The 24,930-nt window shown below is 45.0% G+C and overlaps 1 protein-coding gene across 11 annotated transcripts; it reads right to left on the bottom strand.

Moving 5' to 3' along the window:
• Positions 1-5,731: 5,731 nt before the first annotated feature.
• Positions 5,732-22,631, bottom strand: IDNK (IDNK gluconokinase). 11 transcript variants are annotated; one of them, XM_025281943.2, is made up of 6 exons: positions 21,843-21,899; positions 21,030-21,093; positions 19,161-19,191; positions 18,693-18,779; positions 9,329-9,372; positions 5,732-6,427 (listed from the first exon to the last, which is right to left on the bottom strand). In XM_025281943.2, the coding sequence occupies exons 4-6, from the start codon at positions 18,726-18,728 to the stop codon at positions 6,082-6,084; spliced, it is 426 nt and encodes a 141-aa protein (XP_025137728.1). In that variant the 5' UTR covers positions 18,729-18,779; positions 19,161-19,191; positions 21,030-21,093; positions 21,843-21,899; the 3' UTR covers positions 5,732-6,081. The 11 variants fall into 11 exon arrangements, 10 of the variants coding, with proteins under 10 accessions (XP_025137728.1, XP_025137729.1, XP_006042029.1 ...); XM_025281944.2 differs by having other exon boundaries at positions 18,693-18,775; positions 21,843-21,893; XM_006041967.3 differs by lacking the exon at positions 21,030-21,093 and having other exon boundaries at positions 21,843-21,982.
• Between the last annotated feature and the right edge of the window lie 2,299 nt (positions 22,632-24,930).

The raw sequence follows: 24,930 nt of genomic DNA, 5'->3' as shown, positions 1-24,930 counted from the left end.
ATTTATTATGATTATTATGCTTCTCTCCTACCATCTCTTTGCGGCTTTGTCTTTGTCTTTGGGGTATTTTTTGGGGGGTGGGTTCCAGTGTCCTCCTGTCGATGGTTGTTGAACACCTAGTTACAATTTTGGTGTTCTAGCAGGAGGAGATGAGTGCACATCCTTCTCTGCCATCTTGAACCCACTCAGACTTAAGCTAAAGTGACTGTAGGGGCAGGGTTAGAACCACTGATTTAAAGGAAGTAGGAATTTATTAGTAATTTAAAGCAGTGCTTCTCAACTTCATTGTGCATACAAATCACCTGGGATATTATTACACTGCATATTCTGATTGAAGAACTCTGAATGGATCTTAGACATAAAAGTAAGCTAAAACTAAAACTCTTAGAACCTAGAAGAAAAACACAGTGTGAATCTTTGTGACCTTGTACAAGCAACCAATGGAAAATAAGTTGGACTTAATCAAACTTAAAAATTTTTGTGCTTAAAAGCTGATCAAGTGAAAAAGACAACCCACAGAATGGGTGGAAATATTTGCAAATTGTATATCTGGTAAGTCTCCAAGTTATAGAAGAACTCTTATAACTCAACAATAAAAAGACAATTAAAAATGGACAAAGGATTAAAATAGACGTTTCTCCAAAGAAGATAAGCAAATGGGCAATAAACACAGGAAAAGATTGTTGTTCAGTTGCTAAGTTTTGTCTGACTCTGCGCTCCCATGGACTGTAACCTGCCAGGTTCCTGTTGATGGGATTTTCCAGGCAAAAATACTGGAGTGGGTTGCCATTTCCTTTTCCAGGGATCTTCCCAACTTAGGGATCAAACCTGCATCTTCTAATTGGCAGGTGGATTCTTTACCATTGAGCCACCAGGGAAGCCCAATGAAAAGATGAGGAAAATACAAATCAAAACCTTAATGAGATGCCACTTAATATTCCATTAGGATGGCTGTAATCACAAAGACAGAATAACAACTGTTGACTAGGATTGCTGGTGGGAATGTAAAATGGTGCAGCTACTACTTGGAAAAGAGTTCAGCAGTTTCTTAAAAGGTTAAACCATGGAGTTAACTTTTAACCTAAATTATCTGTGAACAAATGGATAAATAAAATGTGGTAGATCTGTACAGTGAGTACTGCCAATATTTATCAATAAAAAGGAATGAAATACTGATACATGCTGAATAAGGCACAAACATTTTTACAGAGGCCTTGGACAACATGCTTGCTAGGTGGGATGTTAGAACTTCTCAAGATCTTTCCCCTTACCCTCACTTCTAGAGTCCTAGTTACAAAAGGGGAAGACATATGTCCTGAGAGATTAATCCTCTAGCTTCCTGTCATTCAACCCTCTGTCCTCAGGGTATAATCAACTATCACACTGTGGCCCTTACTTAAGGTTGAAAACCTTCCAAATTCTCATTTTTTTGAGAAGGGAAGTTCAAGTTATACCCTCTGAGTTTTTCGCTTATTGCTGTAAAGGTGAATGGTATGTTCTCTCAACTATTTCAAATCTAGGCCTAAAAAACCTTAACGGCAAGAATCTCTGATGAAGGAAAAGCCGTGCCGGTCATCCAAGATCTGGCCTAGTCAGCACTAAAAGGGAGGCCTCTCTGTCCTGTTGAAAGTAGATGGTTTCACAGAACACCTACGATACGGCTCTATGACCATGATCAAGAAATTCTGTGATTGTTCCTGAATGAGACAATTCTGCAATCGTTTCTGAACCCAGAGGAAAACACGAAAATGACCAAATATTGAATTCCCTGGCAATTCAGTGGTTAGAACTCTGTGCTTTTACTACCAAGGGTTCGAGTTAAGTCCCTGGTCAGGGAAGAATACCTATCTCCCTGTCCTGGCTAATGTACTTCTTTAAGAACAGCTTTCGGGACTTCCCTGGTGGTCCAGTGGTTAAGACTGCACTTTCAGTGCAAGGGGTGCTTTTCTATCCCTGCTTGGAACTGAGATTCCACATGCCACATAATAATAGTTTTAGCCTCATGTCATGCCTCTCACCTTTTCGAGATAGCCAGTCAACTTACTGAGATAGCCGATCAACCCACACTTGCTCACAGTATCCATTTAGAGAGCCCTGTTTCCTTGAACCTTCCGCCCAGTCACCTAACTTGCCCAAATCATAAGTCCTTGTAACAGCTTACAGATGCCCTCGTGGTTCTGAAGGTGTGTGTTCTTTATGCAGTGAGCAAAAAACCCAGCTTGTTTAATGCAGGTGTGTTCCTCATCACCTGGCAATGGGTTGTGGCTGCCCATTTTAGATAAAGCACGCATTTTCCATTTTGTCACAGTTCTCCACTCCCCGTTGTCTCCCACATCCCACTGTTACTGTTTTTGTTAGGTCCTCTAGGCATTCAAGTATGCAAGTCCTGGTGGGGACTGTCATGATTTTGGGACCTTTCCCCTAGCACCAGCTGACTGGATCCTTGGTTAAGGTATGTGTTACTCAGTATTAGGTCTGGGGTCCTGAATGATGGCCCCTGACTTCTCAACCTTCATCCACAAAGTGAAATGTAATTTCTACAGCATGTAAGATACGTTGCATGAGGGGAAAACACTGGAGGAATTCGATTATCTGGAAGGAAATCAGCAACAGGCTACATTTCACACGAGATTGTGTAGGAGTTGAAACAATCCCCTACGTTGAGCCCAACGGAGCCTGTGGGCTGGATGTCTAATCAAATTATAATTCCTTGGTAATTGTTAGGCATTCATAATGCCCATAACAGTCAACATTCCAATCTCAATAATTTTAAATATACAGATTTGCTCTTCAGTGAAAGAATGAGGGCTTCCCAAGTGGCACTAGTGGTGAAGAACCCACCTGCCAGTGCAGGAGACATGAGACCTGGGTTCTATCCCTGGGTCGGGGAAAGGGCATGGCACCCCACTCCAGTATTCTTGCCTGGAGAATCCCATGGACAGAGGAGCCTGGTGGGCTACAGTCTATAGGGTCACAATGAGTCGTACACGACTAAGTGACTTAGTATGTACTCATGCACAAAGGGAGAATAAACTTACCTATTAGTTTCAGAAAATTAAAATCCCTGGTCGATGGTATCTTTGAAGTCAGGCTGTTTTAATTTCTTCCTTCTTGTACTCCCATCCACTGAAAATTTTGCTCATCAGGTAATCTCCAGTGAAGCGCAGAATGTGAGTACTGAACCTCTGAAGGCATCTGGTGACACCCTGTAGGTGACCCAGTGAGTCTGCGGCAGAAACCAGAACCCAGCCTTTTCAGCATCCCAGTTCCTGAGCCCGCTTGCTGTACTGCAGGTCACCCCGTTATCCTAGACTTAAGGATATCATCCCAGATGTTGCCTGATTTGACCTGACCAAGGCCTGGGAAGGTAGAAGGAGAGACCCTGGCAGGAATTAAGAAGGAAGACTATCAGAGCGCAAAGACTTAAGACTCAGAAGGGGTTCATAAGTTGCCACGCATTCACGAAAGCAGAGGAATGGGAGTTTTCAACCTCTGGCCTCAGATACCCATGGATGACAAGTATTATAAGAGCTAACGTTTGTTGAGCCGATAGCGTGTTGGGTTTTTATCTCAGCACTCTGCATGTGCTATATATCAGTTCCACAAGCTTATGAGGCAGGCAGCCACCCTGTTTTATAGAAGAGAAAAATGTTTAACCTGAACTGATTCCAGTGGTGGAGAATGGAGAGAGTCCTACCAGAGGAGATGGTAAGTGGCATTGCAGGATTGAGGAAATATTTGATTGACATCTGTTTTTGCACCACTGCAAACGTTTTTTGCCTGTCCCTTCTTCCCAGGTCTTAGTGGCTGGGCAGGGGTGTGATCAGGGCCAGGTGGGGAGCAGCTCAGGGGTGGGCGAGTTGTTTGAGCTTGCTATGTCCCTGAGGGCCACCAGAGGGCAGTACTGGTTCACACCACAGCCTCCTTGTGACGATTCTTGGCAAGATTGGAGCCCTGATTCTCAGCCCTACCAGACTCCTTTTTTAGAAAAACAAAACTATTTTCTAATGCCTCCTTTACCATCTTGAAGTGAAATTAACTCCTCTGAAAAGGAGGGGAAAAAAGGAAAGTAATATGTAATAAACTGATGGGATTCAGTAATATGATGCTTGGACATGGCTACACTAGATGAACACAGTAGTTAGTTTGATGCTTTGCCCATCAGATTACTAAGAATGAAGAATTAAAAACGCAGCTGGATGTAGGTGGTTGTGTCTGACAGAAATTCACTCATTTTCTGAAAAGATAAATCATTCTTAGTAAGGTTAAAAATAAAATAGGATACAAATGTCCCTTTATTGCATTCTTGGAAATTTCAGTGTGTATTAAAACTGCAAAGAACAAAGCTGCTCTTACTTATGTATAAAGCAGAGTTAGGTTCAGTGCTTCTTATAAACAGCCTTAGCCTTTTTCATTTGATCCTCTGTGAAGGTTTGGCCTCCCCAGGTGGTGCTAGCGGTAAAGAATCTGCCTGCCAATGCAGGAGACGAAAGAGACATGGGTTCAATCCCTGGGTTGAGACAATTTCCTGGAGGAGGGCATGGCAACGCACTCCAGTATTCTTGCCTGGAGAATCCCATGGACAGAGGAGCCTGGCGGGTTACAGAGTTGGACACGACGGAAGTGACTTAGCATGCACACAAGAAGATCTAGGAGGATATTTGAAAATCAGTTCTTTCTTGTGAAGAACTGCCTTCACTGAGAACTCTAGCTGGTACTAGAGGCTATGAGATGCCCTATCTTTGCACCCTAACCTGGGCTCCCTGAGAGCCAGAGCTTTGTGTTGCAGGTGCTCACGCCCTCCAGAGTGCTCCTCACAGTACTCACTGAGTACACAGAACTGACTGAGTCCTCTCTCTACAGCTGGGGGTGACTCTCGTCCAGCCAGAGCGTATTGGCTGGACAGTTTAAGGGCCTAGACCCTGAGTATGAATGCTGATGTCAACTGAAGCTGGGCAAGAGGTGCCCCAAATAGTCTGTCAGGAAAATCCATGGCCCTACATTTTCTTAGGCAAGATTCATCCAAGAAGGGCCCTTTCATTCCACTGGCACCCTATGCATATATTTTGTTTGTGGTTCCTGAGACAAAAAATTGCATATTCTTGTGAAAGAAAACGGAATTGGTTCCAAAACTCACTTTCTGGCCAGAATCAACCAAGGCCTGTAAAGCAGCTGGTTCTTGTGGCCCTGATTAGATAGAGGGATAAGGATGCTTCTTCCTGGAGCCCTGTCAGGGAAGTGCTCAAACCCAGCCCAGGCTGGCCACATTCCAACTTTCCCCACTGGCGCCTGGTAAGCTGCATGCCAGCAAATCACGAGCACCTCTAAGCCCTCCATCGCCTCGCCTGACCTGGCTGCCACTGGCATAATGCCACTTGCTGGAACGTTTTCCTGTCAGGTTTTGGCCACAGCGGCTCTGGTGTTCCTCCCTCACCTGCCTAGTGTCCACCATCCACAGCTTTTATAGCAGGAAGGGGGCAGGTTAATACTAGCCTGGTCTCACAAGAGTCTCTGTAAAGTGGAGTGGGGACTGGGGGCAGACAGTCCTGCACTTCATTCACTCAAATTCCACCTTTGCAATTTTTTTTTTAATCCATGAACTGTATGTGCTTTTTATTTACTTTGAAATGGCCCAACGAGAGGATGAAGAGGTGTGTGGTGTAACGGAACTGCTGGTGAGTGGTCAATTCTGTATGCTTCTCTACTCCTGAGACCAGTCTCCAGAGGGTGCCATGGATAGCCAAGTTTCATTTATTTGTCCAAGTACAAGCATGATCAAGAATGTTCTAAATAAGGTCAAGGTTTACAGCTTTGATTATAGAATTTCCTCTGATCATTTGATTGGGTCACATGAATTTAAACTTCAGTGAAGCTTCACTTTCCAAGTTTCCACTCCATTTCTCTGAATGTGCCACAGCATGATGATAAAAGTCTCCCAGATTACCCAAAATCCACCTGAACAATATCTCAACACATTGTGGTTTATTCACCTTAAGAAGAATCTGGAGAGAACATGGTTTGGGATGGGAGACAAGAGTTATGCCTGATGGGTCTGGACCATTGATATAAATGATTCTTATTTCATTTTAGAGTTTCCATAATTGTAGCAATTATCTCTGAAAGATTTTTGTCCACATTGATTTGGATAAAGCTTTCTGGAGCTGATGGAGTCTCCAGAGTATCGAACTGGGACTGCAGTAACTCAGGGGGCATAAAATGATCTTTTCTTCTGAGTAAGCGTCCAGAGATGATGTCAAATGACCCAGTCAGATGGACCACAAGGAGCTTCACCTCAACTGGCTTTTCTTCCTTCCCCGAGTCATCACACTTCAGAGGTGCATCATCTTTTCCTTGTATTAAGATGTCTCTGTATACTTTCTTCAGAGCTGAACAGGCTAGAACTACATGCTGTCCAGAGGCTACATCTCTGTTTAAAAAAAAAACAAAAAAACTGGGGAGATGGGGAAGGGGAGATCCCAAAGAGTGAAGACATTTAAAATAACTGGTGTCAAGCCTAGGCTGAGGACTTCAGTCCCACTTCTCTGACAGTGGAAGGTGTTACAAATGGTGGCCAAGTATCAGGCAGTCTTGGCTTTGAGGTAAAGATCTTCCACTAGTGAGCCCTCTTGGGTGATGTGTTTACCTCTCTGAGCATCAGTTCAGTTCAGTCACTCAGTTGTGTCCAACTCTTTGTGACCCCATGGACTGCAGCACGCCAGGCCTTCCTGTCTATCACCAACTCCTGGAGTTTACTCAAACTCATGTCCATTGAGTCAGTGATGCCATCCAGCCATCTCATCCTCTGTCATCCCCTTCTCCTCCTGCCTTCAGTCTTTCCCAGCATCAGGGTCTTTTCCAGTGAGTCAGCTCTTCACATCGGATGGCCAAAGTATTGGAGTTTCAGCTTCAGCATCAGTCCTTCCAATGAATATTCAGGACTGATTTACTTTAGGACCATCAGTTCATCATCTGTTAAATGTGGCTACTCAAAAGCACCTGCCCACAGAACTGTGGTGTGGAAGTTTATCATGGTGCCCAGCACACAGGAAGTGCCGAGTGAGTATCAGCTCTGCCCCTTGGCTATAGGATGTGACTGAGCCAGCACCTGTGGACATGGGTGGCTGCTGGCAGGCACCTGTGTCCCCCACACAGCATGGCTCAGGCTCTCCTCAGATTTTCTCCATTCCTACTCTGCAGTATGCTGGAAGAATCTGGGGAAGTTACCCATGCAGAGCAGAGAAAGCAGGAAAAAAGAGAGCACCAGTCCCTCTGTTTTCAAGGTGAGCAGAAAGTGAGTAGTTTTCAGAGATGTTGAAAACTAAGAGAAAAACCTGAGCCAGAAATAGAGGTCGATTGACAAGCCACCAATAAGGGAAAACCAGCATATTATAATGCAGAGACATTACTTTACCAACAAAGGTCTGTCTAGTCAAAGCTATGGTTTTTCCAGTAGTCATGTATGGATGTGAGAGTTGGACTATTAAGAAAGCTGAGCGCGGAAGAACCGATGCTTTTGAACCGTGGTGTTGGAGAAGACTCGTGAGAGTCATCTGGACTGCAAGGAGATCCAACCGGTCCATCCTAAAGGAAATCAATCCTGAACATTCATTGAAAGGACTGATGCTGAAGCTGAAACTCCAATACTTTGGCCACCTGATGTGAAGAACTGACTCACTGGAAAAGACCCTGATGCTGGGAAAGATTGACAGTGGGAGAAGAAGGGGATGACAGAGGATGAGATGGCTGGATGGCATCACCAATGTGATGGACAGGAGTTTGAGTAGGCTCTGGGAGTTGGTGATGGACAGGGAAGCCTGGCGTCCTGCATTTCATGGGGTCACAAGGAGTCGGACATGACTGAGCAACTGAACTGTACTGAAGGGAAAACCAGTGTGGTCCAAGACCATACATGAGGATGAGCCCCCCTACCACTAAGCTGATGTATACCAGCCCTGGGCAGGAGAGGTCTTCTTGGAGCCAGGAAGGAACTAAAGTTGTCAAGGGTCAGTGCTGTCTTGGGTACTTAGTAGAGATTTCAGTTCAGAACTGAGAACTAAGAATTCTGAAGGGGCCTGCCTTGATCTGTGGCCGTCATAGACTGGAGACCCAGTGGATGGAGTGTGTCATCAGCAACAAACCAATGTACTTGAGCCTCCCAGCTCTTCTCAAGGGCATGAGTGAGAGCTTGTTAGTTCTGAGCCTGGAGGTCTGATCTCCGCTCTCCTGAGACTCTTCACTTTGGCTTCCATCACAGGTCAGAATCTTTGATCTGACAAGTCTATTTATGTTAGAGACCCAGTTGGGTAGGAGTTTACAAAAAAATCCTAAAAACCCAAAAACCTTAAAACCCTAAACCCATACAAAGACAGGACTGCCAGCCACGTCTGTGCAGTGTTTTTAAAAAAATGTAAACTGAATTTTTAATAAGTATAATGTCAAATGGCTCAAATGGTTTTAGATTTATAAAACATGACTTCATCTTAGAAAGCAAGATTTGGAACTCATTCACTGCCACTCCTTTATCTTCCATGTCCCAACCAGGATTCCCAAAGGCTAGACCCACAGATGGGAGAAGAGGGTGGTTTGCTCAGAGGCATGCTACAGAGCTGGACAGTTTGAGATTTCAGTTCTGGTAGCGAGTTATCCGTTGATTTGCAAATGACCCCAGATCTTCCTGGTTGTCAGAACTTGAAGTAGGAGGCAATACAAGTGGTGGCTAAGATATGGCTGTAACAACATTATTATTTTATTTAGGACTTACTATATATATTAGGTAGACTTCCCTGGTGGCTCAGATGGTAAAGCGTCTGCCTACAATGCGGGAGACCCAGGTTCTACCCCTGGGTTGGGAAGATCCTCTGGAGAAGGAAATGGCAACCCACTCCAGTACTCTTGCCTGGAAAATCCCATGGACCAAGGAGCGTGGTAGGCTACAGTCCATGGGGTCGCAAACAGTTGGACACGACTGAGTGACTTCACTTCACTTCATATATATTAGGTACCATTCTAAGTGCTACCCACACTTTATTCACTAATTCCTCACGACAATCTGTAAGAACTGTTGTGAGTAGGAACTATATCCCTATTTTTCAGAAGAATAAACAGGTTTATGGAAGCCAAGTTGCTGAGTAAAATTCCCAGCTAGTAATTATGAAGTTGTCTAGAAGGCTGACTCTAGAACCCAACACTCTGTGGCTGATTAAAAGTCATTGTTAGTCACCAGATGGAGGTGCATTTCATTTCTGGGATCCTTTATCATTAGTCAGTTATGATTTCAAGAGTGGTTTCCTTTACTCACTGGCTTATCTGAGGTCTGACGTTCTCTTACCTTCGTAAAACGTCATGCAATTTGCAGAGCCATGGAATTCTGTCCTGAAATTAAAACAAACCAAAGTGGCTTTTCCAGATATTGTTTATTTGTACAGAAACATGTTCATCATGTTCATCAATGTTAAGGTCCAGAGAAATCTCAGTGGTTTTGAGGAGGCTGAGAATTGTCACTGGGCAGTTCAGCACAGAATCATGTTCCTGGTCCAGGTGTCAGAGGTTCCTTCCACAATGATAAAAATTACCCTAAAATGCCAGTGTGTAACTCCCCCATTTCAATCTTCCCATTATAAATACACTTTCTTTGGTTCTGATATGTTTGGGGGTGTGTGCACGCTAAGTCGCTTAGTCGTGTTTGACTCTGCGACTGCCAGGCTCCTCTGTCCATGGGGATTCTCCAGGCAAGGATACCGAAGTGGATTGCCATTTTCTGATACACTTAACAGATCTTTTATTGTATTTGCATGATTCTTCAGGTGCTTCTGATCTCAAATGCAGAGAGTTATTCATAGAAACTCTTAAGTCAGCTGCCCCCTGGTCCTATTCTTCAAACCCTCTAAAAACAAAGCTGCTTTCGGATAAAAGTATCGTGATAATTTTGTATTTTTCCAGAGAAGGAAGAAGAAGTTTACATAGGACACCTTAGAGTGTTACACAAAGTTCCCCTGGGGTAAATACTGATTGGCCACAATGCATTACAAAAAAAAACCCAGCTTTTTATTATGCGAATTTAAAACATATACAAAAAGAGACAAAATGGTATAAAACAAACTTCTCTGTACTCATAACCCAGCTTTAATGATTTTTCAGCTCACAATCTGGTCTTCTATATGTCCCAATGCCCATCCTTTATCATTTTGATGCATATTCAAGAAAGATGATGTCTTTATTATTTAAGACTTTTTTTTTTTTCGGCTGCTTTGGGTCTTCATTGTGGCGTGCAGGCTCTCAACTTGTGGTGTGCAGGCTTGGCTGTGGTATGTGGGATCTTGGTTCTCCAAACAATTGAACCCACCCCTGCATTGGGAGCATCGAGTCTTATCCACTGGACCACCAGGCAAGTCCCCATGATGCATCTTTAAAAGTCCTTGCTCTTAATATTTGACTACCATTTTATTTAGATTTTTGTATTTGTATAATTGAGATTGACTTGCATTTGTTTTCTTGTGTAGTCCATATTAAATTTGGTATCAAGGTTATCTCTGCCTCCTAAAAATAAGTAGGGCAGCTTTCCTTCTTTTTTCTCTTCTTTGAAACAGCTTATATACAGTATATTATTTTTATGGACTGAATGTTTTTATTTCCCCAAAATTCATATCCCCCATGTAGGAATATTTTTAGGTAATCAGGTTTAGATGAGGTCATGAGGATGAGGTCCTCATGATGGGATTAGTGCCCTTATAAGAAGAGACCAGTGAGCTAGTATATACTCTTTCTCTCCTTCTGCTGCCCTCTCCTTCAACCACCCAGTGCGGATACAGAGAAAAAGTTTCATTCCACCAAGGCCATCACTCTGTGCTCAGCAAACTAAAGACCTTCTAGTTACGAGGATCCACCTTTGTCAGGAAGCAGAGAAGGATTTTGTGCACACACATACTCCATGCACACACACTACACACACACTACATGCACACATGCTACACACACATACACAGTGAACATTTTTTCATTATATGTATCTTTTCATATTAAATAATATTTTTTAAAAGCACTGTGTGCTAATATTGGGTTAAGAGTCCTGGAAGTTTTATTAGTCACATAATTCTTTAAAGACTTTACCTCTGTGTACACATTACTCAATCAAAGACCACTTAGAAGTTCAAATGCAACAGCTATAAAATCTGCAGAAGACAGAGATCAAATGACAACTATTACCTAACTTACATGAATGGTATCTTAAATAACTACATAATTCACAGATACTATTACTCAAATTATAACAGCTACTACAATGTGCACATGATAGCTCAAATGTATTTCATGAAAGCCTTTATGTTAGCACTTGTCTGAGTACTCAGTGGACCCAGTGTGGTTATTTCTAAACAAAGTAACAAGATGAGCCTTACCAGTTCTAATAAACTTGCAGACCATAAAGAATTTTGTGCTCTATGGGGAGACTTACATGCTCCTGGAAAAGTGTATATGTTTAAAACTTATTCTTGGCAAGATTTTCTGACATCATACTAAAAAACTAAATGTTCTAGAGAAGTCTGTGAGGAGAAAAAAAGTTGTAGCAGCTATACTTACGGAACTTGAAATTGCCACTGTAACCCAGTATTTTCTAGACTTATGATGGGGGTCAGGGAAGACGAGTGTCAAGGGTTATGTTGCTGCTGCTGCTGCTAAGTCACTTCAGTCATGTCTGACTCTGTGCGACCCCATAGACGGCAGCCCACCAGGCTCCCCCATAGGTAGTGGGGAAAACTAGCTGGACTTACTGAGCCATGCAGTATTTTATGATGGAAAATTGCCCATGGGAAAGCTGCCAACTCAAGCCCAGATTTGGATTTCCCTTTCCTTCGTCCATTTGCAAGTATCTGTTGTGTGCTTAGGGAGACCCAGACACCATTCTGGGTCCTTTCTTTCAATACTCTACACACGATCACCCTGAGTTTAACTTCTAAGATTCCATTTGCACCCAACTTTCTAAATTCCCTTCTCTTCTGTATCCTCATTGTGAACAGCTAAGCTTTTCTACTACATTCATGAAATAACAGGGATAAAAAAGAAAACATTATCCTTTATCCAAAGACCTTAAAAAAAATTTTTTTTAAACCTCCTGGCTATATCTTCCAAAACAGCTTCTCCAACAGAAGGCTGCAGCAGAGCAGAGTGACTGGGCCTTACAGACTCACATGTCAGCATGAGCAGTTTCCTACCTAGGACCCAGACCTACAAAGATATGGTGCCTTTCAAACCCGCAGGAAGGGCTGCACAGGCATCTTACTTGGTAAAGTGGTGTACTAATCATTAATGGGACTAACTTCAGTGTGTTTCACATGTAAATGGAGGTGTCCGGCTTCAAGTTTAAGAAATGATGTCAACGTCTATAAAGTTAAGGAGTCTTCTTACAGCCTATGGGGGCCAAAGTGAAGTATCTTCCTAAGCACTTGGAAAAGAAGGAAAGAAGCTTTTTCTTTAAGGTTTCAAAGATCAACACTTAATAGAAAGGGACAGAGATGTCTCAACTCATCTGAAGAAGTAAAAAATGGCCCTCAGGCTAGCAGTGCATCACTATGATCCAACTATGTATTTTCACACACATAGAGGAAGCACATGAGGCTTGGGTGTGAACGTCCAGCAGGACACTATAGGATTAGACAGCAGAGTACTGTCCAGAGGCCATGGCGTTCTGGCCTTATGACTTCAAATATCATGTTCTCATTAGCAAATGTCTCTCTGATGGGGTGGGTGGTCTCACACCATTAGAAACTTAAGCTTTAACTCTCCTACTCTTTTGATTGCATGTTCACTGAGATACCTGACTGCATTTTGGCTTCTGAAATCAGATTGATGTGTTTTGGGCCACGTGGCAGTTAAATTTCTCCTTGTAAGTTAATCAACTGGCATTTATGTAGAAATCTTGTGACCCTGACTAGTGGGGTTCTCATATGAGACATGAACCTGTGTTCAATGTGTTGACAGTATCAGGGGTTGAGCCAGCTAGACAGAGCCTGACTACCCTGGTCCCATCTGGGTAGTCGGGCAGCCTTTTCCACAATGCATCCCTGTCACTGTGCATGTCTCTACGTGAAACAAAATCCTGAGACTAGTGCTGATCTCCATTCAGCAGGAATGCTTGGTTTGGAAGAAGTAGTAGGAAGGTCGCTCAGTCGTGTCCAACTGTTTGTGAGCCCATGGACTGTATAGCTTGCCAGGCTCCTCTGTCCATGGAGTTCTCCAGGCAGGAATACTGGAGGGGGTTGCCATGCCCTTCTCCAAGCTGGAAGGTTCAGACGGTCAAATGCTAATTCACATATTCAGTATTCCCATACCTACTTAAAGAGTTCAAGAAGTAATTATAATGATGCACTAGGACTGATTCACACGTGAAAACACAACAAAAAATGAGCTGTACTTCTACATGAGTAAAATGTTCATAGTGGCTTTGGATGCACCAAGGAAGGGGAATGATTTGTTTAATTCCTAGTACTTTAGCTATCTTACCTTTCTTCCCACTAGCAGAGGAGCAACCTTGTGTTTTGTTATTTTAACTAGATTGCACAATTCCTCCAGCCCATCAGCACCAAATCTCTTTGTACAGAGATCAATCTCTGTATTATTTTATGGCTTAGGAAACATATGTTATTGCATTAAGCTGGATATTGACTTTATTAGTCATTGTATTTTCTGCATGCCTGAAATATTTCACAATAAGGATCAAACAAGTGAATTAAAAAAAAAACAGAAAACATATTTGGGTAATAAACTTCCTACCCTTTGTACAGGTAAACAGAACTTTACTTTGAATCCCTGCTTTTTTATTATTTCACCAGTGTCTAAATACGTGCCTTAGCTGAGAATTACGCATGTTGCTTCACTTAGTCACAATAAAATTCCTCAGAAGCTCAACCATGAAAACTAATATTAATAAATGGAAATATAAAACAGAAATAGATGCTTTCAGACATCTGCCCAATCAGAATGCATGTTGGACCAGTTTATTCACAGCACCAGTAAGGTCTGGGTCCACCAGCCACAAAATCAATGAGAAGGCTGGAGATAGCAATGAAGTACTTTCAACTTTATTTTACAGAAGTTTCCAAGTATTGAGTCACAGTTATTACACAGTTGGGTTCCTTCCCCAGAGGCTCAAAGGGGGCCACAAGGAGAGAGTTCTTCCAGAGTCGCTCCAGGTGCTACATGAATTCCCGGGGGGACACCAGCATTCTCACCCCTAGTCTGTGTGAAGCCAGGCGTCACCTGCCTCATGTACCCATCCAGGCCTAGATCCCTCCAAGGGATGTGCTCTCTGAGGGCCACGCCCCTCTCCTGCTCTGTATCACCCTCGCTTTCACACTTTCCATCTCCATTTAAACCACCCTGATTCATTTCTCATAGATTGGGTGTGTGTGGAGTATCAGGGCCTTTAACACAGTAGAAAAACTAGGGTCTTAGAGGTTAGATCCCCTTGACTCTGTGCCTTTGCTCAAGTTACTTCTTTGTGCCTCCCTTTGTTCATCTTCAAAATGGGGGAATCATGTAATTCACTGATCTGCTTTGGGATTTAAAGAGGAAAAGGAGTCATTTTAAACATTATTTTTTTGGGCTGATTTTATAGCTGCAATAAATGGCATCAGTTTCCAACTCTGAATCTGGAAAAGACCTTTAATAAATGAATTTGGTATGCAGTAGATTCTAATTCCACAAATAATGAATATTTAATATGTGCAAAGCGCCATACAGAGCATTGGGAATATAATATGAATGGTGTGGTTCCTGTCCTCAAGGGGGTCACAGCCTGATGACGGGTATCTATCAGTTAAACTACACGTAAGGCAGAGATGAGGGCTCGAAGGGATATACTAAGAAGGGCTCTGAGTGGAGAGTAGAGGGAGAGATCAATTTTGATCAGGTCCTAAGAAGACTAAATCTTCAAGGATAAAGAGGATTTTAATGGAAGCAGGGCCTGCCAAGCAGAGGGCAGGGTAAGACTGGGAGTATTAAATGTTAAAGATGCTTTGCCAAGACTCTACAGTAAATGGATGAGGCAGGAGCTTAGCGCTGCCGACCAGGTATGGGAGTTGCTATGTGAGGAGGTTAAGGAGAAACTGTCAGGACTAGATAGTCAAGACTCTGAGTGAGTTGCTAAGGAGTTTGGCCTTTACTGTCACGTCTTAGGGAGAACTTGGACACATGAGAGCCAAATTTTGTATTCATAATGTTTGTGAAGAAAGGGGATGACTGAGATTTCCTCTTCACAGAGGCGGAAACTGAGGCCAAACAGAGATACTAGAGCAAATTCACTGCATTCTGTGTGTAAATACTACAGACAATATCATAATTAGTGAAGTCAAACACAGAAAGTCTTAGAGGAAAGAGAGGAGGAAACAACATAATCCAGATGAGCATCCAAGCTTACTGGATTGCTATTCTAGGTCCCTTCACTCCCGACAGTCCCTACATGCAGGGATAGGGGTGCAGTGTACCCTGAGCCCCCAGCCCAGGGCTTAAGCACTGAGGGCTAAATCAGAGCATCATGAGGACAGAGAATGCTTCCTTGGCCTATCTAGAAAGAGAAAGTGTCTTCTGGAAGGGGATGACAATTAAAGGGCAGGCACTCAGAGGAACAGATGGAAGAGGAGTGTGTCCAGCATTGCTGGGGGAGGTGGAGAGAGGGCAAGGCAAGTGGGAGGGGAGCAGTGGAGGTGAGGGACCGGTTTAATCTGGTGCAAAAGTGAACCTAAGCCCATAGAGGGAAAAAATGCATATAAACAAAATATATACCCCAAAAGATGGGTATATATATAAAATTCAATTAGTAGGTATTTTTGGAAGATGCAACCAAGGGTGATATATTCTGTGAAAGAATTTGTAGGCATCAGTCAAATGTTTTATACAGGATAAGTATTATATTTGTAATCAGGAACAAAACTGTCCAAAACCTCTCTTTTAAATAGACTCTGAGGTTGAAGTCTGCTCAAGTGTCACCCCATGGGCTGCCAGAACAGCGTGGACCTGGCACATCAGGGAGACTCACTGACGGACAGCTTGGAAATCATCATCTCATCATGTTAACGTGCATCCCTGCCTGGGTGGCATGTCTTTCTCCACTAGCGCTGTCCAGCAGAGCTTCCTGCCCTGATGGAAATGTTCTCTACCTGCGCCGTCTGGATTAGCAGCCACCAGCCACATGTGGCTTTTGAACACTTGAAGTATGGCAGTGCAATCCCAGAACTGGAGTTTACATTTAACTGAAATAGCTTTAAGTTGCCCTTGGTGTATTCAGCTCAGGTTCTTTATCTTCAAATCTTAGCCTTCAGAGTACAATGTGTGTGTGTGTGTGTGTGTGTGTGTGTGTGTGTTAGTCACTCAGTTATGTCTGACTCTCAGTGACCTCATGGACCTCCCCAAACCATCCTGAGAATCTCCCCCAAGGCATACCATTACCTCTGCCTCTAACAGTCTACCTGATGCTCAGCACAGTATCCTCTGGGGGACGGGGGCCTGCGGGCTGGTTGCCAGGGCAATGAGGAGGTGGTGGTGTCAGCTCAGCTGTGACCCACACCTTCGCTCACCCATACCCACTCACTGGGCTCTCATCAAAAATGGTAGCCATTTCCTGTTTTACTGCATTCCTCTCTGCTTCACTCCAATGTCAGGCAAACTTGTATAGCTTCCTCTGAATATATTTAGTAACTCGTTATGTTTCTTCCAGTAATTGATAACCTTTTCTTCTGTGCAATAAATTCCTCTTCTCAGTTCTCCTCCTCAGCCCCTAGCCCCATCAATACTGCTCACTTAACAAGGCTCACTTGTGAGTAAGAGGAACGATGCTTAAATGCCATTATAAAAATCTGTCCATTTGGGGTTGCTTTACTTTGTTCTTTAATTTTGTACTCAGCAAGGGGAAAAAGAAAATAACCCTAGCACGGTCACACTTTACACACTCCACAGAAATGATGTGTTACATGTATGCATATATAGATACGGTATTAACAACAACAGTAAGAAGTGATATTCACTGAATGCTTCAGGTATGTCTCTGTGCACACTTTTCATTTTATCTAATCCTCTCAAGGACCCAATAAAATAGATCTTGTCACCATTCCTACTTCACAGGAGGAAAATGAGGCAAAGAAAGACCAAGCCATTTGCCAAAAGTCACACAAGCTCAGTGGTGGGGCCAGGTTGTCTACATTATGTTTATTATCTCTAGTACAGTATCATTGTTATGTTTAAGTTGTTACTCTGTATCTCCTTTTGGCTGCTCTCCTCCCACCTTCTAAAGTCAAATGCTGTAAACTTAAATTTTGATGGTTTAATGTTTAAACTTGGGGAGCACTTCCTGAAACAAACAGAAACCCTCAGAGTGCTCTAGAATTAGACCTAATAGGGGTTAGTGACTTCAGTCCTTTAAGGCAGGACAAAGAGAAGAAAGTGGAGCACAAACTGGGGGAGCCGAGTTCATGGTACAAACACCAGTGTTGCTCTTTGGCCAGTTCCATCTCAATACTGGTCCTTTGGACACCCTTGGCACGTGGACCTGCCTGGGGCCCCTGCTGCCAGCTGCTCTGTGGACCCACCCTAGGCCCTGCTCTCAGTCTCTCCTGGGTGACAGCTAGTTCTATGAATCCACAGTTTGTGACTCTGGTTTGAGAAAGACCCTCTAGAAAAGGCCCTCACAACGGTGCATAAAGGAATGAGATGTCAGGCCGTCCATTCTTTCACTTACTCTTTCATTCACAAATTTGCCACAAATATTTTCTGATACACTGTGTCAGGCTCTGGGGATATATAAGGGTTAACAGAAATGGCCACAGTGCCTGTCCTTTTGGGGGTAAAATCTAGTTACAGGGACAAATATTAATCGAATTCTCACACCATCAAATGCCATGTTACAACTGGGACATGGATGATAAGGGATATGCTGCCATAAGAGTCCATTAGAGGAGGTTTTATCTAGAAGTCAGGGCGAGCTTCCCTGAAGAAGGGGCACAGCTGCTGAGATGAGATGCATGAGCAGGTAACTGAGAGGAGTGGGGAGGCGTGTTCCTCACAGTAGGAACAGCAGACACAGAGGCCCTGGGGGAGCAGCATGGCAGCAGAGCCACTGAAAACGGCCAGGATAGCTGCAGTGGAGATGGGGGCAGGATAGTGGGGGTGGTATGTGGGAGGGTGGGGTGCACCCAAAGACACTGGGGTGGGACACTGCCAATTTGGCCTGACCATGTACGTGTAGGAGTTTATGTGTCTGGTCTTGACCCTGAGATAATGGGAAACCTCCAGAAGGCCATTTGAGTTTGCAAAGATCACTCTAGCTTTGGGGTGGGCACCAGGGCCTGGAGAGGGTAGGCTGGTAGATCCTGAGAAGAAAAGGTGAACTTCCACATGTATGAGCCACCGAGGAGCCTGTGCCCTCTCAGGAATTACACTCTGCAGATTCAAATCCCTCAACAAAGTGTTCTGGCAGATCCTGCTGAGCTGGGGCTGATGGTGGCATCAATCCTGATGCCAGTGTAGAGTTTAGACAGGAGTTCAGGGCCACAGCTCACGTACATGGCAGGCCTGCTGTGCACCTGGCTTTTGGAGCACTGTCTTGGGTGTGTGACTCAGGAACTCTACTGCACCAAGCGCTGCAGGCATCTTCACCTGCATCACTCGGCTGGGACATCTGTGTTGGAAATAAAAACAGTGCACCTTACCTCGTCATTCAGCGGTATCCCTTTTTGCATCTTCATTCGATTTTCCTCTGGGTGGTAGTCATCTGCATCGTAGAATTTCCATCCTAGCTTTAAGAACAAAGTGAAAGAGGGTACATAGCAGGTCATGCGGCCCATGTGATGGGCACTGTGGGTTCCTAATACTAACAGCAGGTGTAGAAACAACCCGGCCACCCTCTTTCCCACCAGCAGCCACACAGACCATCCCTCCTCCACCCAGGTGCAGGAGCAGCGAGGTCTGTAAGGATGCTTCACTAATCCCGCCCACTGGGTTGCTGCAACTGTTTTTTTCATTCATCATTTTTTTCCATGACCAAGGAAAGAGACAAAATTGCTCCAGGGGGTTTCACAAGCTTTGTGGAGGTGTCTGCGGTGACTTTACAAACCACGCAGGCCAGAAGCAACGAGACAAGACGAGACTTGCAGCTGGGAGGTGTTAGCACAGGTTACCTCAGATGCCAGCAGGGCGCCCACGGTGGATCTGTGGAGAGGACACAGGTGCCATGTGACTACCCTTCCCCCATCTGCCTCTTCCATCCAAGGAGCCGTGGGAAGCACATGGCTGCCCCACCGGTATTAAACACCAACAACTTACAATATTGAAACTGAGACACGTGCTCCTCACCCTGGAGTCTAGAGCATGGCTTTAGTTTTCTCCAGGAATTTAAATAATTATCCAGTTTTCACTAAATTTTCCCCCAAAAGCAATACCTACGATCTCATTAAACTCCTGAAGTTTTTTTTTTTTTTTTTTGTCCCTTAAGTTTTTGGTCCCTGTTTTGCAGATAATTATTTTTTGAAAAAGAATAGGATGAGATGGTTGGATAGCATCAAGGACTGAACGGACATGAATCTGAGCAAATTAGGAAGTAGTGAAGGTTGCAAGGAGTTGGACATGATTAGTGACTGTCATGTCCAGTCACTACATGGACAACAACTGAATAAAGTGATAAATTCTACTGAGGATACTGGAGGAGGGGTCTGACAGGGAATTTAACCTCTAAGCACCCATACAAGGTTCACGGAGCTCATAAAAGCATTAATATATTGGGACTTAAAAGGGACACACGCTTCAAATCAAGGACTCGGAGAATTACCAGCATTCATTACTAAGTATGGGAGTTGAATGCTCTCTGTTCAGACCCTAACAACTACAGGTCAGTGAAGAGGGCCTGGGTCCCAGAGCTTGAGATCTGGCCACAGTCTCCATTCTGCCACTAAATGACTACGCCCACCTTGTCCTCTAAACCTCAGTTTTCTTACCTGTAAAACAAGGGAACTGAGCTACATTTATCCATTCACTTTCTCATTTCACTCAGCCAATATTTAATGAGCACCTACTAGCTCCCAGGACATAATGCTCAGCCCACTGAGACTGGTTTCAGACATCTTGAGGTTTACGGCTAGTGCAATGGGGGCAGGGATGGAGGCTGGCAAGCGATGAGTTAGAAAGGAAGCCCCCTCTTGCTCTCAACTTCTGAAGTTATTACCCAAATGCCAATCACTGACATACAACCTTCGGGATTTTTTTATTGTACCCTCCTCCTAGTTCATCATGCCTTCTCACCTAAGTTGTACATGCCACTTTTACAATTATCTACGTGTTATTTTTATTTAATTGCTTCACTCTTTAAAATTAAATGTGTTAGAGAAGGAAATTCATTCTGTCCCTTATACAGGAAGCCATCCTCACTTGCCTTAAGTAGGAGGTTAACTGAAAAGATGCACACAATGAAAACAAAACATTATGAAGAAATTCTATACTGTCAATTACCAAGGGTTCTCTCTTTTGTTAAGAAAGTATCAGGAAGGTGTTAAAAAGACACACTGAGACGTCCTCCCTAAAGTGACCAAAGGATTGAGAGAACTAGAACGTCTCCCATTATGTTCACTCCAACGGAGGCTGCATAGGCTGACATGTTGCAGCCTGCCGGTGATTCAACTGTCCCAGCCAAACTCCAGGGCTGGAGAAACCAGTGCTGTGTACACCAGAAATCACACTTAAGACCAAGTTAGATTAGCCAGGAATGAACGTGTCAGCCACCAGTCATAATTTAAAACAAGAGCTAACTAGACTAGGGTGTAGATGGGCAGAAAGTAGATAGAAGGAAACAAGAACCATTCTCTACCACTCTAACCAAACTTCTTAACCAGGGGATATGGTGAAGGTCCCTGGTCCATGTTTGAAGATGGACCAAGGACCCTCAGTAGAAATAAAGCCCAGTGCTCCCCTCACAGGAGACTGGTCAGAGCGGAGCATTACAAACCAGTTTGGCACCCAAATGCCACAGTAATTTTTGTAAAGCTACACCTACCTACCTGGAGCAAGAAGGAGTCTTGGAAATACACCGGACCGCATGGGCAGTTCCAGATTCAGAACATTCTAGAAGGGTGAAAAGCCTTTGGAGGCCCTAAAACTTCAGTTGTCTTTTGCTGCCTCTGGTGGAATGCCGCCTGTCCTTTCTGATAAAGGGCACTGCTGGACTTTGGACTAAGCAGGAAAGGCTTCCTCGGCCCCTCAAGTTGGCCAGACTGGGCTGGCCAGGGGCTCTGTGGTGTGGAATGCTCTTCCTTCCTCACAAACCTGGAGCATTCTTCATATTTAATACTCCATACTTCTAGTTGAAGCGGGGAACACAGTAGGTTAGAAAGTTAAATTCACTTTCTAAACTCTGATCAGAAAAGTCCAAGGCCAGGAAGGAGGAGGCTAGTGCTGTCCAGCCTGACAAAGCGCCTGTCTCTAGGCGCTTGGGAGGAGATTTGCCCGTGCTCTGTGGTCCCTTGCTCTCCTGCACGCTGTTCTGACTTGAGGCCCCCAACAACCTGCCCGGGCCGCTCCAGGGGCCAAGCAGAACCCGTTATCCCAGCAGGCGCCTCTGCCTAAATTCAGAGCTGCAAAGCCCGAGTCTGGGAAGTGGCCCCGGGCCAGGAGCTCCCGGAGCGAGCAGGCAGGCAAGTGGGGAGAGGGAGGGAGCAAGGTGTTCTGGGCCTCAGTTTCCTCATCGGCAAAGGGAAAGGAAGGGGGCTCCCCAGGGAACTCCAGTCGCCACGGGCCCAAAACTGCGGCAGGTCTGGCCTCCGCCTCGCGCCGCCTCCCCATTGCGCCTCCCGAGGCTGGCCCCCAGCACCTACTTCCCCGAGCCGCTCACGCCCATCACCAGCAGCACGTTGGACGCCGCCATCGCCCCAAATCCGGTTCCTTCCCTCCGCCTTCCGGAGCCCGTCCGCCCCGCCTTCCCAGCCGCGGAGGGCGGAGCCGCCCACGACCCCGCCCCTCCCCGCCCCGCCCTCGCACCGGACACCGAGGGGCCCCCGTCGGGACCCCGCCCCAATGCGCGTGGCCCCACTTCCGCGCCGCCCCACCGGCGTCGATACCTGCCCCACCCCGCGCCCCTTCCCTGGCGAGTCACGCCCTGGCCCGGACCCCGCCCCCAGGCGCTCCGCCCGCCGCATCGCCGCGGAGACCCGCCCACACGGCGCCCCACAGCTTTCTCTTCTCCCACCTCCATCCCTTCCCTGCCGCTCCCCCTGCGCCCCTCTCCTCTGTGCCGTAAGTGGAGCGCGCCGCAGGCAGGGGAGCGGGCCCCGCGTCCCTCCATCTGCGGTCCTCTTCGCCTAGCCTCCCTCCATCGCCCTTACAGGCCTGACCCTTTTGCTTCTCCTCAAGCAATGAGCTTTAGAAAGAGCTTTAGTTTATTTTTTAATGTAAAAGTAATAAGCAGAAAATAAATAACACTTTACCACACCACGCGGCAGCAAGCATCAGTTCCCCCGTCCTGTATAGATAAACGGGTAGGAATATTGTTGGAAATTAGGATCGTGCTGTACACAGTGTTTTGTAACCTGGCATTTTGTCACAACAATACAACGCAGATTTCTTTTGATGTCAAATATAGAGTGGGCCATAGCAGCACATGTTATTATCAGATCAGATCAGATCAGTCGCTCAGTCGTGTCTGACTCTTTGAGACCCCATGAATCGCAGCATGCCAGGCCTCCCTGTCCATCACCAACTCCCGGAATTCACTCAAACTCACGTCCATCGAGTCAGTGATGCCATCCAGCCATCTCATCCTCTGTTGTCCCCTTCTCCTCTTGCCCCCAATCCCCCCCAGCATCAGAGTCTTTTCCAATGAGTCAACTCTTCGCATGAGGTGGGCTAAGTGCTGGAGTTTCAGCTTTAGCATCATTCCTTTCAAAGAAATCCCAGGGCTGATCTCCTTCAGATTGGACTGGTTGGATCTCCTTCAGAATGGACTGGTTGGATCTCCTTGCAGTCCAAGGGACTCTCAAGAGTCTTCTCCAACACCACAGTTCAAAAGCATCAATTATTCGGGCGCTCAGCCTTCTTCACAGTCCAACTCTCACATCCATACATGACCACAGGAAAAACCATAGCCTTGACTAGACAACTTTTGTTGGCAAAGTAATGTCTCTGCTTTTGAATATGCTATCTAGGTTGGTCATAACTTTCCTTCTAAGGAGTAAGCGTCTTTTATTTTCATGGCTGCAGTCACCATCTGCAGTGATTTTGGAGCCCAGAAAAATAAAGTCTGACACTGTTTCCACTGTTTCCCCATCTATTTCCCATGAAGTGATGGGACCGGATGCCATTAAGCGGAAGAAGCACCTCCTTTGTTTGTTTGTTTGTTTGTTTAATTTTATTTTATTTTTAAACTTTACAGTATTGTATTAGTTTTGCCCAATATCGAAATGAATCCGCCACAGGTATACATGTGTTCCCGATCCTGAACCCTCCTCCCTCCTCCCTCCCCATACCATCCCTCTGGGTCATCCCAGTGCACCAGCCCCAAGCATCATGTATCGTGCATCGAACCTGGACTGGCGACTCGTTTCATACATGATATTATACCTGCTTCAATGCCATTCTCCCAAATCTTCCCACCCTCTCCCTCTCCCACAGAGTCCATAAGACTGTTCTATACATCAGTGTCTCTTTTGCTGTCTCGTACACAGGGTTATTGTTACCATCTTTCTAAATTCCATGTATATGAGTTAGTATACTGTATTGGTGTTTTTCTTTCTAGGACCCTTTTGCTTTAAAGCAATGTGTTTATTATGTGCCATTTAAAATGTTTGATTAAAAGCACATCCAACGACATTCTGCCCAACTTCCTTTGTTTCCCAAGCTCATACTACTCTGTGTCTTTGAAAACAATTAAGCTGACATAAAAGCATTAATCAATATGCCAATTACCTCTGCACTGACTTTTTTTCTTACTTAGCCCAAGTAGGTGACATTTCAGTGTTCCTGGATAGAGTTTGTACAGATGAAGTACCTGAGACCTGGAGAGACAGGTGACTTGCGTAAGGGCTTACAGTTCAGTTGTGCTTGAGGAACATTTTTGAACATCTACCATCCACAGAACTCCAAAGGCGAACATCGTAATTCTCCAGGTGCTCCCTGGCAGGTAGGGGGGAATAGATGTGTAAACACAGGTGTGACTTGTACTCTGCTTTACCAGCTCAGGTGAAAAAAAATGTGTTCACATTTCTCTCAAAGTTCAAATCAGAATGATCAGCAGAAAGTCTGGTTCTTCTCCCTGGATATCCAACCCAAGACATGTCCACGGACCTCATAGTTTCTGTACTAGTCAGGGTGGTGGCGGGAAACAGTGCATTCAAATTGGGTCATTTGAAAAGGGTTCAACAAAGGTACTCTTTTCAGAGATGCAAGTGGGGTCAATGAAAGCAATGGGATCTCAGTAAGTGAGGGGAGATGTGAGGGGGCAATAGAAGGGAGTCTATTGGGCTAGGCTGGGGGGAAAGACAGAGGGGAGAGGAGGGAGAAAGAGCACATACTATGTGGATAGACATGTCTGAAGTGAAATGTGGCCTGAGAAAGAGAGAAGGATACCCCTATTGACCCAACAGGGGAGGAATCAGGAGAATCAATGACCTCCCCTCCCCTTCTCTTGCCCTCTGATCTGCTAGTGACCAAACCCCATGGGCCAATCCCAACTGGAAGGCAGAGAGCCAGGGAGTCTAAGTTGGCCCATGCATCCCAGTCTCCTAGGCACAGAGCTGGGAAGAGAGGGTTGGAAAGTGTATCTGAGTGATGGGCAAAGAAAAGATATCCAGCACTGTTGTTCTCAAGAGTTCAGTGAATTCATCCTCCTGCACTTGCCTGCAGGACATCAGAACTCCCAGGTGATGCTAAGGGCTGAACTTCACATTTTTTACTTCTGAGAGGACCACC

Source organism: Bubalus bubalis, chromosome 3 (assembly GCF_019923935.1).
Source record: "Bubalus bubalis isolate 160015118507 breed Murrah chromosome 3, NDDB_SH_1, whole genome shotgun sequence".
Taxonomy (NCBI): Eukaryota; Metazoa; Chordata; class Mammalia; order Artiodactyla; family Bovidae; genus Bubalus; species Bubalus bubalis.
Note: the sequence above shows the minus strand (reverse complement) of the source record. Positions and strands in the feature narration are given on the sequence as shown.

What these genes read in the sequence shown, in the direction of transcription:
- IDNK (XM_006041967.3), bottom strand. Translation starts at nt 21,892, where the DNA reads ATGGCGGCGTCCAACGTGCTGCTGGTGATGGGCGTGAGCGGCTCGGGG. An exon ending in GGCGTGAGCGGCTCGGGGAA is followed by an intron (nt 19,192 to 21,842) that starts GTAGGTGCTGGG and finishes TCCTCTCCACAG; the next exon opens with ATCCACCGTGGGCGCCCTGC. An exon ending in GGATACCGCTGAATGACGAG is followed by an intron (nt 9,373 to 18,692) that starts GTAAGGTGCACT and finishes TTTTAATTTCAG; the next exon opens with GACAGAATTCCATGGCTCTG.